The 16,890-nt window shown below is 38.5% G+C and overlaps 1 protein-coding gene across 4 annotated transcripts in view; it reads left to right on the top strand.

Annotated features, from left to right (window-relative positions):
• TTC39B (tetratricopeptide repeat domain 39B) overlaps positions 1-16,890 on the top strand; it is a 98,261-nt gene that overhangs the window by 31,195 nt on the left and 50,176 nt on the right. For all 4 annotated transcript variants that reach the window (XM_017885948.1, XM_017885949.1, XM_017885950.1 and 1 more), the window contains exon 2: positions 10,303-10,398. In XM_017885948.1, the coding sequence (XP_017741437.1) occupies positions 10,319-10,398 (80 nt within the window). In that variant the 5' untranslated portion in view covers positions 10,303-10,318. The remainder of the gene's footprint in view (positions 1-10,302; positions 10,399-16,890) is intronic.

Here is a 16,890-nt window from a genome sequence, read left to right as displayed (position 1 = left end):
CTTTCTAGGTGTATGATTATGTCATCAATGAAAAAAGATAATTTGACTTCCTTTTCTCCAATTTGGATGCCTTTTATATCTTTCTCTTGCCTGATTCCTTTGGCTCGGACTTCCAGTATTATGTTGAATAAGAGTGGTGAAAGTGGGTGTCCTCATGTTTTTCCGTCCTTAGGGGAAATGCTTTCAACTTTTCCCAATTCAATATGATGTTGGCTGTGGGTTTGTCACATATGGCTCTTATTATTTTGAGGTATGTTCCTTTGATGCCTGGTTTGTTGAAGGTGTTTTATCAGGAAAGCATGTTGGATTTTATCAATTGTTTTTTCTGTATCTATTGAGATGATCATATGGTTTTTGTTTTTAGTTTATTGATTTGCGTATGTTGAACCATCCTTGCATACCTGGAATAAAGCTTACTTGATTGTGATGAATTATATTTTTGATGTATGTTGGATTCAGTTTGCTAGTATTTTGTGGAGGATTTTTGCATCTGTGTTCATCAGGGATATTGGTTGGTAGTTTTCTGTTTTTGTTGTGTCGTCTGATTTTAGTATCAGGGTGATTCTGGATTCATAGAAGCTGTTATGGAGTGACTACACCTTGTCAAATTTTTTGTAATAGTTTCAGTAAGATTGGTAGTAGCTTGTCTTTATATGTCTGGTAAAATTTGGCTGTGAATGCATCTGGTCCTGAGCTGCTTTTTTTTTTTTCACCAGTAGATTTTTTATTACTGGTTTAATTTCATTACTTATTATTGGTCTGCTTGGGATTTCTTTTTCTTTCTGTTTCAATCTTGGGAGTTTGTATGTTTTCAGGAATTTATCCATTTCCTCTAGGTTTTCTAGTTTGTGTGCGTGAAGGAGTTCATAGGAATCTCTTATGATTATTTGTATTTCTGTGGTATTGGTTGTACTATCACCTTTATCATTTCTGATTATGCTTATTTGAATCTTCTCTTTCATTTTCTTGGTTAGTCTAGCTAATGGTCTGCCAATTGGTTTATCCTTCTGAAGAACCAACTTTTCAGTTCATTGATTCTTTTCTTTTTTGAGATGGAGTCTTGCTTTGTTGCCCAGGCTAGAATACAGTGGCATGATCTTGGCTCACTGCAACCTCTGCCTCCTGGGTTCAAGTAATTCTTCTGCCTCAGCCTCCCAAGTACCTGGGACTACAGGCATGCACCACCATGCCCCACTGATTTTTGTATTTTTAGTGGAGATGGCGTTTCATCATGTTGGCCAGGCTGGCCTCAAACTCCTAACATCAGGTGATCCACCCGCTTGGGCCTCCCAAAGTGCTGGGATTATAGGCAGGAGCCACTGTGCCCGGCCAGTTTGTTGATTTCTTGCCTTTATTTTTTTTTTTGGTCTTAATCTCATTTAGTTTTGCTCTGATCTTTGTTAGTTCTTTTCTTCTGCTAGCTTTGGGTTGGTTTGTTCTTGTTTTTCTAGTTCCTTGAGTTGTGATGTTCGGTTGTTAATTTGAGGTCTTTCTGTCTTTTTGATGTAGGCGTTTAATGCTATAAACTTTCCTCTTACCACTGCTTTTGCTGTGTACCAGAGGTTTTAGTATGTTGTGTCTTTGTTTTCATTCATTTAAAAGAATTTTTTTATTTCTGCCTTAATTTTATTGTTTACCCAAGAGTTGCTCAGGAGCAAGTTGTTTAGGTTCCATGTACTTGTATAGTTTTGAGAGTTCTTCTTGGAATTGATTTCTAATTTCATCCCACTCTGATATGAGAAGATAACTCGATATGATTTTTATTTATTTGATTTTATTGAGACTTGCTTTATGGCTGAGTATATGGTTGATTCTGGAGAATGTTCCACACACAAATGAAAAGAGTGTTTATTCTGTGGTTGTTTGGTAGAATGTTCTATAAACGTCTCTTAGGTCTGTTTGGTCTGTAACCCAGTTTAAGTCCCGAGTTTCTTTGTTGATTTTCTGCCTCGATGATCTGTCTAGTGATGTCAGTGGAGGTGTTGAAGTCCCTTACTGTAATTGTGTTGATATCAGTCTATTCTCTTAGGTCTAGTAGGATTTGTTTGATAAATCTGGGTGCCCCAGTATTGGTTGCATGTATATTTAGAATAGTTAAATCTTCTTGTTATACTGAATCCTTTATCATTATATATAAAATGTCCTTGTCTTTTTTTACTGTTAGTTGGTTTGAAGTCTGTTTTACTTGATATGAGAATAGTGACTCCTGCTCACTTTTGTTTTCCATTCTCATTTTATGTCTTTTTTCTCCCTTTTACTTTGAGTCTAAAGGTATCTTTAGCCAGTAGGTGGGTCACTTGTAGGCAGCAGATGGTTGGGTCTTGTATTTTTTTTTTAAAAAAAACCTAGTTTGCTACTCTGTATCTTTTAAGTGGGGCATTTAGGTCATTTACATTTAGGTTAGTATTGATATGTGAGGTTTTATTCCTGTCATAGTGTTGTTAGCTAGTTGTTTTGGAGTTTCAATTGTGTAGTTGTTTTATAAGATCTGTGAGCTTTGCACTTATGTGTTCTTTTATGATGGTGAGTATTGTCCTTTCATTTCCATGTTTAGAATTCTCTTCAGCATTTCTTGTAGGATAGGTCTTGTGGTGACAGATGCCCTTAGTATTTGCTTGTCTAGAAAATATTTTATTTCTTCTTCATTGATGAAGCTTCGTTTGGCAGGATGTGAAATTCTTGGCTGGCATTTTTTTTTTCTTTAAGGATGCTAAAAATAGACCCCAGTCTCTTCTGGTTTGTAGGGTTTCTGCTGAGAAGTTTTCTCTTAGTTGGATGGGTTTTCCTTTGGAGGTGATTTGACCCTTCTCTCTAGTTGCCTTTAACATTTTTTCTTTAGTGTTGACCGTGGATAGTCTGATGACTATATGCCTTGGTGAAGTTCATCTTGCATAGTATCTTGCAGGTGTTCTCTGAATGTCTTGTATCTGGATGTTCACCTCTCTAGAAAGATTAGGGAGTTTCCTGAATTATTTCCTCAAATATATTTTTCAGGTTGCTTACTTTTTCTTCTTCCTTCTCAGGAATTCCTATAAGCCATAGGTTTGGTTGCTTTACACAATCCTGTATGTCTGAAATGCTTTGTTCATTTTCAAAAATTCTTTTTTCTTTATTTTGTTTGGGTAATTTGAAAGGTTGGTCTTCAAGTATTTTTTTTTTTTTTTTTTTTTTTTTTTGGAGACAGAGTCTCACTCTGCCGCCCAGGCTGGAGTGCAGTGGCCCCGATCTCAGCTCACTGCAAGCTCGCCTCCGGGTTTACGCCATTCTCCTGCCTCAGCCTCCCGAGTAGCTGGTGACTACAGGCGCCCGCCACCTCGCCCGGCTAGTTTTGTCGTTTTTTAGTAGAGACGGGGTTTCAACCGTGTTAGCCAGGATGCGTCTCGATCTCTCTACCTCGTGATCCACCCGTCTCGGCCTCCCAAAGTGCTGGGATTACAGGCTTGAGCCACCGCGCCCAGCCTCAAGCTATTTTTAAAAAGTTATTAGTTGGTGATATGAATTGGAGGTCTTTAAGCTCTGAAATTCTTTCTTCTGCCTATCCAGTCTACTGTTAAGACTTTCAACTGTATTTTGAAATTTCTTAAGTGAATTTTTCATTTCCAGAAGTTCTGGGGTTTTTTGTTGTTTTGTTTTGTTTTGCTTTTAAAAGATATTAGTCTCTTCCTTCATTTCTTGGATTATTTTCATGGTTTCATTGTGTTGATTTTTCAACCTTCTCTTGGATCTCTTTGAGCTTACTTGCAGCCCATACTCTGAATTATTTATCTGCCATTTCTGAGTTTTTATTTGGTTAGGGTCTGTTTCTAGAGAGCTAGTGTGACCCTTTGGTGATGTCACAACATTTAGATTTTCATGGTGCCAGAATTTTTATGTTGGTTTCTTCTCATCTAGAGAGGCTACTAGTTTTTGTTTTTGAATTTATTTTCATTTAGATAGACTTTCCCCCCGTACCCCCCGCCCCATTTCCACCTCTTCTAAGTGTGTAACTATAGAGTAAGTATGTTGGATAGGGTCTTTTGGGTTCGCTTCTATAGCCCTGCGCAATTCTGTCCGCAGATTTTATATTGGACTGTGCAGTTTGACTTGGAAGCCAGTAGGTGGCACTTATGGGTAAGAGCCAGTTGCCGCACAAGCAGATGGGTATGTACTTGACTTTTATTTACTGTGACGTGCCCTCTGTGTTTCAGGTGATGAGTTGGACAGAGGAGTGCCTGGTGCCTTGAGGTTCCTGTTCAGGTTTGGGAGGGGGGACATAGCTGGGCAGAACTAGATTCCCTAGCTTGCCCATGAGTATCCCAGTGATGAGCTCAAGCACCAACCCTGGTAGGGGTGACTAGGGGGAGCTCCTGGTGAGATGTGCCAAGGTCTCTGCAGGAGTTGAGAGGGCTGCACTGGCTTGGTGGATACCATTTCGACTCTAGATTACAAACATGGTGGCTTCCAGAGCATATCAGTTGGCCTATCTATACTCATTCCTTTTCTCCCCTAAGGGGAGATTTTAATGTTGATGGAAAAGCTTGAAGGACATATTTTATTCATTTTGAAATTTTATTTTATTTTTAAATATGGGCTAGCTTTTATCTCATTGTGCAGGAACATAGCATGTTGTGTTGGATTTATTGGGGAATTTGAATTGGCTCTGCTATCTATGATTTGATTGAGAGAAAAAGTATAAACAAAGATAGCTGTAAGCTTTACACTCGCAAATAGTTCTACCTAGTGATTAAAATTAGAGCAGTATTCAAGGGAAAATAAAAAGATAAGTAACTCAATTAAAAATGGGAAAATAATCTAACAGACATTACTCCAAAGAAGATATACAATTGGCCATTAAGTGCCTAAAAAGATTCTTAACATTATTAGTCGATAAGCAAATGCACACCAAAAACTACAATGAGATACCACCGTATCTCATGGACAAAAACAAATACTGGCCAAACTGTTGAGAAATTGGGGCTCTAGTACATTATTGGTGGGAATATAAAATCACATAGCCGGCCAGGCATGGTGGCTCATGCTGTAATCCAAACACTCTGGGAAGCTGGGGTGGATGGATTGCTTGAGCCTAGGAGTTCAAGGCCAGCCTGGGCAAGATGGCAAGGCACCATTTCTACAAAAACATAAAAAAATAAAAAAATAAAAAATAATAATAAAAAAAAAAAGATCAGAAAAATCACACAACCACTTTGGAAAACAGTCTGGTAGTTCTTCAAAATGTCAAACATAGAGTTACCACATAATGTAGCAATTCCACATACCATATATTTAGCATTCCATAGCAATGCTAGATATATAATTAAGAGAAATGAAAATACATGTCCACACGATAACTTTTTTTTTTTTTTTTCCTAAGATGGAGTCTCACTCTGTCACCCAGGCTGGAGTGCAGTGGCACGATTTCAGCTCACTGCAACCTCCGTCTCCCAGGTTCAAGCAATTCTCCTGCTTCAACCTCCTGAGTAGCTGGGATTACAGGTGCGCACCACCATGCCCGGCTAATTTTTGTATTTTTAGTAGAGATGGAGTTTTGCCATGTTGGCCAGGCAGGTCTTGAACTCCTGACCTCAAGTGATCTGCCCGCCTCGGACTCCCAAAGTCCTGCTGGGATTACAGGAGTGAGCCACCGTGCCTGGCCAAGAACTTGTACATGAATGTTCATAACAGCATTATCCGTAATGGCTGCAAAAATGCAAATAATTAATATATTATCAACAGATGATTAACAAAATGTGATATATCTATGCAATGGGATAATACCAGGCAATAAAAAGGAGTGAAATACTATTACATGCTACCACATGAATGAATCTTAAAAACATGCTAACTGAAAAAGCCAAGCATAAAGACCACACGTTTTATGATTCCATTGATATGAAATGTCCAGAATAGGCAAATCTGTAGACAGAGAAAGTAGATTAGTGGTTGTTTAGGACTAGAGGAGGTGGAGTGGAGAATGAGGAGTGACTGCTGATAGATGGATACATTTGGGTGACAAAATGTTATAAAATTAGATTGTGGTGATAGTCTGTGAATATACTAAAAACCATTGATTATAAACATTAATTGGGTGAATTCTATGGTCTGTGAATTATGTCTCAATAAAGCTGTTTAAAAACTTAAAGTTAGAGCCATTAAAACAAGACAGAATAAGGGCATATATTCCAATGTACTAATTAGGTGTAATTGAAGTTCAGTGTGTTACTTTTCGTAGCCTCCAGTATAAAGATTTAGCATGGCTCTTTTGCAAGGGTACATGCATATCAGTACAGTGTTCAGATATTAAAAGCCTTTATGAGGGAAATAAGAGAAGACCTGAATAAATATATAAAGATGTGAAGATGCAATATTATAAAGACAACAATTCTCTGTAGATTTCCTAATAATGTAATGAATTCCCAGTCAAAACTCCAGCAGGACTTGCTTGTAATGTTATAATGACTAACTCTGAAATTCATAAACAAGAATGTAGGTGTAATAATAGCAATCTGACAAAAAGAATATTTAATAAAGTAGAGAACTCGCTCCAATTGGCTTACAGGTATCAGAAAGCCATAATAATAAAAATGGTGTGACTAGTGCAGAGAGAGGCAAATATGTGATGGAACAAAAGAATGCCCAAAAACAGACCTGCGCACATATGGAAAATTGCTGTGTGTAAGAGACAGCAGAATAATCCAGTATGTCAAAGTATCATAATTATGGAATCAACACATGTCAATGAGGAAATCAAGCAAGATGGTAAAACTGGTAACAGCATTTGGAGAACTGAGGAAAGAATAAGTGTTGAAATAAGGTTTGTTATGCACTAAACTGGTTAACCTCCAGCAAAGCGATAAAACCATAATCTTACCACACAGAAATTATTTACATATCTACCGGATTAAAAAATCTACACGTTAACATACTTTTACAGAGTGTAGGTTTTAATAGTAAATAGAAAGCCAAACAAGATATATACCTCCTAGGGAATTAAATGTTCCTTGGGTGGGCCTGTTGGACGGTGCTCCAAGATGACCTTGAGAGGACATGCAGTCTTCCTTTTGCCTAGTTTCCAAGCTGTTATAACAAGTAGATGAGTTATTTCTTGCTTATCCATGCAGGAAAGAATTAAATGTAGCTCAGACTTTACACAAAATGGATTCTAGGTTATACTTGGGTGTTTGCAGTATTATTTTCTCTACTTTATGTATTTGAAGCATTTCTTATTAACAAAATGAGAAAATGCGTTCTTAAAACACTAGACAGTACTTTCAATAAATGAGTTAGGTCTATATCTTAAAAAATCCTGTTTAATAAAAAATTAGTTTGTGGCATGATATGCTTATTGTGATATTAACATAAATCTAGAAATACTATAGAATTTCGGTGACTTCATATACATGTGTATACAAACATAAAGGACTAGAAGAATCTAAACCTTTATGCCTTAGAAAAGAGGAATAAAATGTAACTTTATTTTATTAATAATTATTATATTCTGGTAAATTCAAATCTGTTGTGTCAGGTAAAGATACAATAATTTTAGCTTTTGTTAACAGATTAATTTAGGCACAGTAATATTTTAGCTAGTTGGTTTGAGCACTGAGTGATTCCTGAATTGAATATCATTAGAACACAAGCAGTTCAGTGTTCTTCCTAAGGAGTGGGAGGGGGAAACTTATGAAGTATTTAAAGAAGCAAGACAAATAAAATATTTGACTGGAACAAGTGGGAAGTTCCTAGTTAGAGGTGAGTTGGCGGTTTCTGATTGGCTAAGCTTAAGTTTCGTTTAGAGTGTTTACATTGAGTTGAGTTTCCATTTGCTTGTATAGGAACCATCTTTGCTGAATGGCCTTCCAATTCATTATTACTATTTTTATTTTTTGAGATAGAGTTTCACTTTTGTCACCCAGGCTGGAGTGCAGTGGCGCAGTCTTGGCTCACTGCAACCTCTGCCTCTCAGGTTCAAGTGATTCTCCTGTCTCAGCCTCCCGAGTAGCTGGGATTACAGGCACCCGCCACCATGCCTGGCTAATTTTTGTATTTTTATTAGAGATAGGGTTTCACCATGTTGGCCAGGCTGTTCTCAAACTCCTGACCTCAAGTAATCTGCCTGTCTCAGCCTCCCAAAGTGCTGGGATTATAGGCGTGGGCCACCGTTCCCAGTCTCAATTATTTTAGCACTTTGAAACATATAATATTTACCTGGCACAACAAATTTATGTTTATATCTAGTGTGTTATGGCATGTCAAATCATTGGGGTAAAAGATGTGGTTTATTTAAAAACAATCTTGGGAAATGTGGCAAAAGATTAGGGAAAAAAATTAAACAGCACTATCTTGTACCATCTATTTAACTTATAAACGAATAAACAAATTACATATTGAAAAGTAAAACACAGGTAAAAGTATGTTATATAATCTTTGTAGAGGGAAGGTTTTTCTAAGTATGCCCTCAAAACCAGAGATGTTAAAGAAAAGAGTGATAGTTATGACTAAGCAAAAATTTCAATATTGGGGAGACTTTTATTAAAGCTAAAGGCAAATGTGAAAAGGGGATATTTTTACAGTACATTTCAAAGACTGTGTGTTTCTAGCCCTTGAAAATGAATCTGTAAGTGAACAAATGGGCAAACACTCTTGCCAAATGGGTAGATAGCCTTTTCAGTCAGTCACTTCCTCTTTCCCTGCTTGTAAACGGAGCTGATGGTCACTGCCCAGAGTCTTATTTATGGAAGGGGTACCTGTATTCTCATAATAACAAGTTTTTGTGATGGAAATAACTTGTCTTCTAGTGACATTTCCCCTTACCTGTGGAGTTTTCTTCCCTCCCACCACCCACACCTAACCAGCCTTGTAAGAACAATTTCAATCTTCCCCTACATGATGTGTAAAATTTAGGGAACTTGATATGTCCAAGATAAAAATGAATGTCTAGTCTAAAATACTAGAGTGCATTGGAAAGTCTGAACTTCCAAATGGGGGGTGGGGGGAACTTCACTTAATTGAGGGCACTGTACTTATTTATTTATTTATTTATTTATTTATTTATTTTTGAGATGGTGTTTCACTCTTGTTGCCCAGGCTGGAGTGCAACGGTACGATCTTGGCTCACCGCAACCTCCGCCTCCTGGGTTCAAGCGATTCTCCTGCCTCAGCCTCCCCAGTAGCTGAGATTACAGGCATGCGCCACCAGACCTGGCTAATTTTTGTATGTTTAGTAGAAACGGAGTTTCACCATGTTGGCCAGGCTGGTCTTGAACTCCTGACCTCAGGTGATCCACCCGCCTTGGCCTCCCAAAATGCTGAGATTACAAGCGTAAGCCATTGCACCCATTGTACGTCTTAGAATTAAAAACAAAACAAAACAGAACACACACACACACACACACACACACACACAAATTCTCTTTTTTTAATGACTCTGCCTTTTTTTTTAATGACTCTGGCTCTTCTCTGTGAGATGTGTACTGTTAAGGTGAGTGGAACTGGAAGGAGATTGGCAATTCTATTGTAAGACAGGGCAGGACTTAAATTCTTTCTGGAAGTTTCCTTCTCTGAGTGGACCTGCCCCCATGGTGTGTCTGTGAGATATCTTTGGGTCAATAAACTGGCCTAAGATTCTGCAAGGCAGATTGGTCTTCACCTTCTTTATGTTAGCTTTCTGTGGTGTGTATTTAATGGGAAATTAGATAGTTGATTAAAAATAAAGTACCTTACAAAATAAGCACCCTTGCCTTCGGGAATGTATTTTTAGGAAATAATTAGACAAGTGAGTAAAGGGGCTTATTACAGTAGTTTGTAATGCCAAAACTTTGGGAGTAACCTACATGCCTGAAAATGAGGTACAGGTAACAAATTATCGTATTTCCAGTCAGCAGAATGTTGCAGATGCTATGATAAAGCAACTCTGGATTTATTGAGAAGAAAAAATTCAGAATAATTCCTGTATGTAATCCATGATAACTGTATATGATAGCCCATTATAATACACAGCTTTAATAAAGTTTTATTAAAATATATATAGATTTACTTGGGAAAAAAACCTGGAAGGATATATACAAGATACAATCCTATCTTTGGGTGGAGAGCTGTGGAGTAATTTCAGTTAACTTATTTTTTGTGTACTAGAATGAAAAAATAAGGTTATTAGGGCTGTATTTCAGGAATGTTTGACACATACAGTAGATTTTTGTTACTTGATTTTAAAATTGATAAATGTATAAAATAATTGGAAAGCTTGTGTTGTGTAATTGCACTGATGTAGATTTTTCTCACAGGACAAGGAAATAAAAAACCTCACTCTGCCTTTTTAATTAACAGATCTTCTCACTCAGATATGGCAACAAGCAGCCTTCACTTTGCATCATGTGATACACAACAGGCACCCAGACAGCGCGGAGCATCTGCTGTGAACAGGTCAGGAAGGGTTGTGGGCATTCCTGGGGGAAGAGAGGGGAACAGTCCAAACCTTGAAGGAGTAGAATACTGATATTTGCATAGTGCATTGTGTTTGACAAACCAGTGAGGTCAGGAGAGGCCTAGGCAAGTAGAGTGCCCATTTTATAAATCAGGGAAGGAAACACGGTGGCTGCTCAGGGACTCAGTGAATAGGTGGCACTGTTACATGAAAGCAAAATGAAATTCAACTTTGGGGCACAACTCCCTTTCCAGTCTTTTTTGTCTTTAAATATTTTTGGCAGTTATTTTTGTTATAAAATAGTAAATCACACTGCCAAACATTGGGGAAAATGGAGGAAAGGACAAACATCAACCATAATGATGACCACTTGAACACAGAATTTTGGTGTATTTCCTTCCAGTCTTTTTCCTAGGCATGTGCTTCTTGATACAGTTGTAACCATAATAGACTTTTTCATCAAATATTATATTATGATTATTTCTTTCTTACATTTTTTGCATAATCTTGGTTTAAAAATACATTTTAAGAAGTGTTCATTGTAGAAAATTCAGAGCTATAGAAAGCACAAAGAGAATGAAATATGTATTACTATAATCCTAATTATTTTGTGTGCATTCTTTTCTCTTCATATGTAGAGATATTAAATTTTTTTCTTAATTGGGATCATATTATACTGTTCGGTAATCTACTTTTTAAAACTTAATATATCACAATATTTTCCTCTTCCATTAGATATTTTTCTGTGGTATCATACCTGGTTAATTTTTGTTCCTTTCCAGATCATTTAGAATTAACAGATTCTGTCTTTGAACATGAAGGTTGTTTTTTGTGAGTTATTAAGGCAGCTCTGTTAAAGCTGTTTTAGTACATGAGAAAGCACTTTTCATCCATCCTTAGAGGTTTATTAAACTTTTAAGATTATACAGCAGATCCTTAGCAGTTTGGATTTTGCATTTGAAATTTCAGCTCTGCATGTGTTCTTTATACTCATGGGTTTGGTAGTTTGTCTTAGGATTCTACTCACGCAATATACAGGAGAGGCTACAGAATGGAGATGAAGTTGAAAATAACTTCTAAGTATCTTAAGGCATTTGTTTTCCATATCCTTTTTTACTGTGTATGTCCCTGCTCATGGAATTTTGTGTTTTCTTCTAAAAGAAGTGCTCTTCCTTCATAGTTATCCTCTAACTCATCCGATAGTTTCCTAAGTAACGACTTTATAATGCTGAGTTTGAAAGCTGTAATAAAATAGAAATTACTGAAAGCGATAATAAATAAGGGCATGATATGCATAGTCAGCAACAAGCTGCATCTGTAGACTGGAAGTCTTTAGCATGCACGTAGTCGTTGAAGTGATAAACCACACCTGTATTTCCCAGAGAGCCATAACAAAAGAGAAGAGAATGGAGGAAGGAACTTTCGGGAACACAGAACATTGAAGGATGGCTGAGACAATGACAGTTCAAACAAGAGCTACGTAGATGTGTGAGAGAGGAAGACTCTATGAGTTGGTGGCCACAGGACAGGCAAGGGACTTGGGGGAGGGGTGAGTTCTGGAATGCAGTCAGCAGAGCCAGGTGTGGCAAAGAGGTCTTCATGGATACGGGTGAAAAAGTATCCTTTGCATTTCATAGTTAGGTCATTGGAGACCTTTAGCTCGTAAGGTTTCAGGGAAGTTGAGGCAGGAGTCAGGCTGCATGGCTAAAGGTCAATGGGAGGTGGGGAAGTAGGGAGAGTGAGCATCAGTTCTTTTTTGAAGCTCTTGCCTATGAAAAGAAGGAGTGGGAGAAGGGTGCGTTAGGAGAGAAAGGAAGATTGAGGGAGTTACCTTTCTTGCTGGTTTTACTTTAAATAGAAATGAATGAGGTTTGTGTATATTTCTGAGTTGGGAAGGAGTCAGAGAGGAAGAGGTTAAAGCTACATAAAAGGAAGTGGAGGTGAAATATAAGAAATAATTGAGAAGTGTTTTCATGATAGCACAGGGTGGGCTTCCCTAATCCAAAGATCCAAAATCCGAAAATAACTCCAGTGAACATTTTTTTTTTTTTTTTTTTTTTTTTTGAGCTGTCATGTGGGTCCTCGTCCTCAAAAGTTTCAGATTTTGGAGCATTTCAGTTTTGGATTTTCACATTAGGAATGCTCAACCTGTATTCACATTTGCAGTTTTCATAGTCTTTTTAAAAACTAAATAATAGACATTCTCACTCTGCCTTTTAATTAATAGGTCTTCTAATGCATGTGTCAAAGTAAGCCCTTATAAATGTAATGTGGAGCAGCCTAAAAGGACACATGCAAAGTGGAGGAAGCTTGGATGTGGACAAGAAATGTGGCTTTTATGGAGTTAGTCTGAACAGAAAATGATAATGCCATACCTCATATGTTACTCCTTCTGGTACTCCTCACTCCACAAATAGCTATTTGCTTCTTAACACAAAGTTGTGAGACAGCCAAGGAGGGAGTTTGAGTCACCATTTAACAAGTGAGACACCCTGGGTGTCAAGTGACATAGCCAAGTGCCACGGCCAGGCAGTGGTGGCATTACATCTTGATGCTCCACCTTCTCATTTCTGGGCCGGTGCACGTTTAAGAACCTCATTTGCCTCCTTGCTTATAATCCCTTTCACTTGTTTAGTCTTACAAAGTGTTTTGACAACCATGGTTTCTTTTGATTCTCCCTCCAACCTTGAAAGAGCCAAGAGAGAATCTTCCCACAAATGGATCCTCATATCCAGAGAAGTACATGATCAGCTAAAATGCCTTGTCACTCTGAAATTCTTGGAGTTAGAATTTCCTGCCAGTGTGCTTTCAGGTCACCAAAGTGACAAACTTTAAGATATTTGACAGTTTTGTGTTCATCACTTCAAATCTGTTTAGAAACTAGTTGTTGAAACAACTGTGTTAAGGTCACTTTGGAAAAGTGAGGAAAGACTCGGCACACTGGCCAGAGCTTTGTCATCACTTTACTTTCTCCTCTTACCACATCTCTTCGTTGGAGGTGGGAGACATATTGTTGGCTCATCAAATATGTATTTTTCCATAGGAAACAGGCTGAACACAAGGTTGCTCAATTTACAGTCTCTAAGTTAAAGTGTGTCTTTTTGATTTACTTGAGAAAGTCATAAAAACAGAACACAGGGGTCTAGGGCCTCAGAATTAAAGGAACGGAGAGAAAACCTTTCATAGACTTCTTTATACTTTACTTACCAAGCCTAGATATGTCAGCCCAGTGTGGGTACAGAGTGTTGGTAGCTTTAGTTACCAAATCAAGGTTGGCATTGGGATATCCCAGAATTACATAGGGAGTTCTGGCTGCTCAGGAGACTGAGTTCCAGAGACTGGTTTAGTGGGATGAGGTGTCCACATGGCTCAATCATGAAGGTTATGGCAAAATGTTGGCCAAGGGCTTGTAAGAGAAGAGGGTGACTCTCCCTTGGATTGGTTAGTAAAGAATTCAGGGTAGAGGGAGTTGTTTAATGAGTATGGAGTTTCAGTTTTGCAAGATGAAAAAGTTATAAAGATTGAAGTGATGAACCACACCTGTTTGGTTCACACAGTGTGAATATACTTAACACCACTGAGCTGTGTGCTTTAAAATGGTTAAGATAATTAATTTTATGCTATATATATTTTACCACTATTAAAAAAAAGAATGCAGGAGAGATTGCCCAGCTGTTATCACATAGAGTTAAGTCTAGCTTTTACCACCTTTGTGTTAGAAGAGTGCCAGGTGTATTTTCCATGCCATTACCACATCTATACCATTCCCTCTCAGAACAATCCCTCTTAGTTTAACAACTACAACAATAAAAACCCTTGACTGAGCTCGGGAAAGCCGAGGCATGTTTTTGGGAATACATCCCACCTTCTCACTGTACTTATGTTACCCTGTCTTGCTGCTTCTTAATTCATTTAGCCTTCGCCTAATGATCTGGCTTAGTTGTTTAACCAGAGTAGTCACCAGTGTTTGCCGAGAAGTCGTTTCAAAATAAGTTATTTTTGTTAGAGACATATTGGGCAATGTAAAAGTATTACCATATGTAACAATGCAATACTGAAAAGCAGCTTATTATAATTGTGCTTATTAACAAAAAAAAATCAGGATAGGAAGGAGGGGCATTAAGGTATAATAATTTAAATGAATTTATATATCATATTTTGGTTATATAGACTAAGTACTTTTTTTAAAAAAAGAACAAAACCTAACTCTTTCTGTTAATTAACAGATCTACTAAAGTAGACATAACTTGAAGCACTGTGGCACCACAGGGGTGGCTCTGGGTCAGAACTTTGCTATTCTGGGGCCTAGAGGCAGAGACCCTTGGCACCCAAGGCCTCAGTTCTGATGCCATTCTCTGACAAAAGAAACCAAGGCTCCTGGCTGATTCCAGCACCAGGGCCAGGAAAGTACAAGATGAACCTAGAAGATCTTGTGCCAGAAAGTAAAGAATTGCTGGAAAACAGGACAGGGCTTGTCGAAAGAACACGGGAGCAACATAAAGGAGCTTCCAATGGCCAAATCTGGGACTATGTGAGAAAGAAAATAAATAATGACTGTAATGAGTTATATAGTCCACAGAATCAATTAATATCGATGTGTTTATAGTATATAAATAATTGGGTAAACATGTCAGTGGTGGGAGGGAGAGCTCTTCCCTATTCATTCTGGCTGATGTGGAAGAAATGACGGGAACAGAAAATTGCTGTTTGACAAACCACAATGGTAATGGGTACAGACAAGAACACTCCGTGGACACTAAAGTTAGGGGGCAATGTGTGTTGTGAAATGGGGTATCTGCAGAGTCTTGAGAACCTCCCCTAAGATGCTTAGTGACTCCCAAGGGAACAGTAGTAACCTTACATTAGAGACCACCCTAGCTATGTGGTCATCACCAGAAACAAGCTGTGCATGCAGCTCATAGCCCTGATACCATGCACTGAGAACACGGCATCACTGCTGTGGTTTTCTTGCCCATAATGTCTCTTGTCCAAGTACTAACCAGACGCGACCCTGCTTAGTTTCTGAAATCAGACAAGATCGGGTGTGTTCAGGGTGATATGGCCGTAGACTCTTGCCCAAAATGTGTAGCCTGAATCTGATCATAAGGAAACATCAGACAGACCAAAGGGCAATGCTACAAAATAATTGCCAGCACCCTTCAAAAGTGTTATGTAAGATGTTATCTAGGGGAACTGGGTATACAAACTCTGTCCTATTTTTCCAACTTTTTGGAAGCCTGAAATTATTTGGAAATAAAGAAAAAAAACCCTCTGCTTCCCCATTTGAGTCTGAAGGATGAGCACACTATTCACATGAGGAGAGAGCAGGCACTTTTATTCTTTCATAGATGATAATATTTACATCATTCCTTTTAGTGCATTACGTAGTTGCATTTTTACCTTTCACATCTGCATTTTTATCTTTTCTGATGCTCATAACAGCAATGTGAATAATACCTGTTGGGTGGATATTGTCGTATCCTCATCCTTTTCTTAGCTGAGGAAACAAAGACTTGGAGAGGTTAATGACTTTCTTGGAAGTCTTGCCATCTAACACAGCCCACTGTAGACTATGAGCTAATGGGGTCCCTCCTCTCCCTTGGATAACTAATGAGAAATGGTAACAGGAGTGTCTGTAGTCTGGCTGTCCAGTCACAGTTGCTTCCGAGCTTCTGAACACCACACAGCTGAATTGTAGTAATGCCTGAGACTTCTTGCCCTGGAGCTCTTGAGGGCAGGGAGATCTGGAGTCCACAGGTGCAGGGGACTTGGATTTGGATTTGCTTGCAAAAGAACCCTGGATACTTCCACACAAATTAGTAAAAGTCTCTGAAGAGTAAACTTGCCCGCCCATCATTCTGTGCATACAGATTCTAAGTGTTTGGTTCTCTCTTTGGAAAAAAGGTTCCTTTTTGGCCTAAGTTGAAATATTGATGCAAGAATCAGGCCTATGGAGATCAAATTCATAGCTTCGTTATTCACAAAGACTATGTTGGAGGTTGTATTACAGCTTAGACACATGGACAAATGGGCTTCTTTTTGACATAGCCCTGAATGGAATTTCAGCCCTAAATCACAGGCCTCCCTTGTGAGGGTCATGATTGGGCGGTGGGGGGCGGTAGAGCCTGCCCTACTAGCTCACTGCATCGCCGAGAGAATAGACTTTTCTGCATCCTCTTTCCGTGTAAGAAAGGGGCTGGGCCATTTATGCCCCATGTTTCTTTCCAGCTCACCAATCAGATAATTCATTTCTTTCCCAGAGGAGGAATGAAGAGGGGAGGAGGGAGAGGAAAGTCCAGTAGCGTTCATCTAGTGAAGTCCCTGCTCAGGGAAGTCCGAGGCGTCGGAGATAAGGATGTCCCTTTCCTCAGGGTCCAGGGAGGGCACCTCTTAGATGAGGGTCTTGTGACCTGCTTCAGGGGAGAAGGGTGAGGGGATACGATGATTATATATTGGTTTTGTAGACCTTTTTTTTTTTTTTTTTTTTTTTT

Source organism: Rhinopithecus bieti, unplaced genomic scaffold (genome assembly GCF_001698545.2).
Source record: "Rhinopithecus bieti isolate Rb0 unplaced genomic scaffold, ASM169854v2 scaffold_15737, whole genome shotgun sequence".
NCBI lineage: Eukaryota > Metazoa > Chordata > Mammalia > Primates > Cercopithecidae > Rhinopithecus > Rhinopithecus bieti.
Note: the sequence above shows the minus strand (reverse complement) of the source record. Positions and strands in the feature narration are given on the sequence as shown.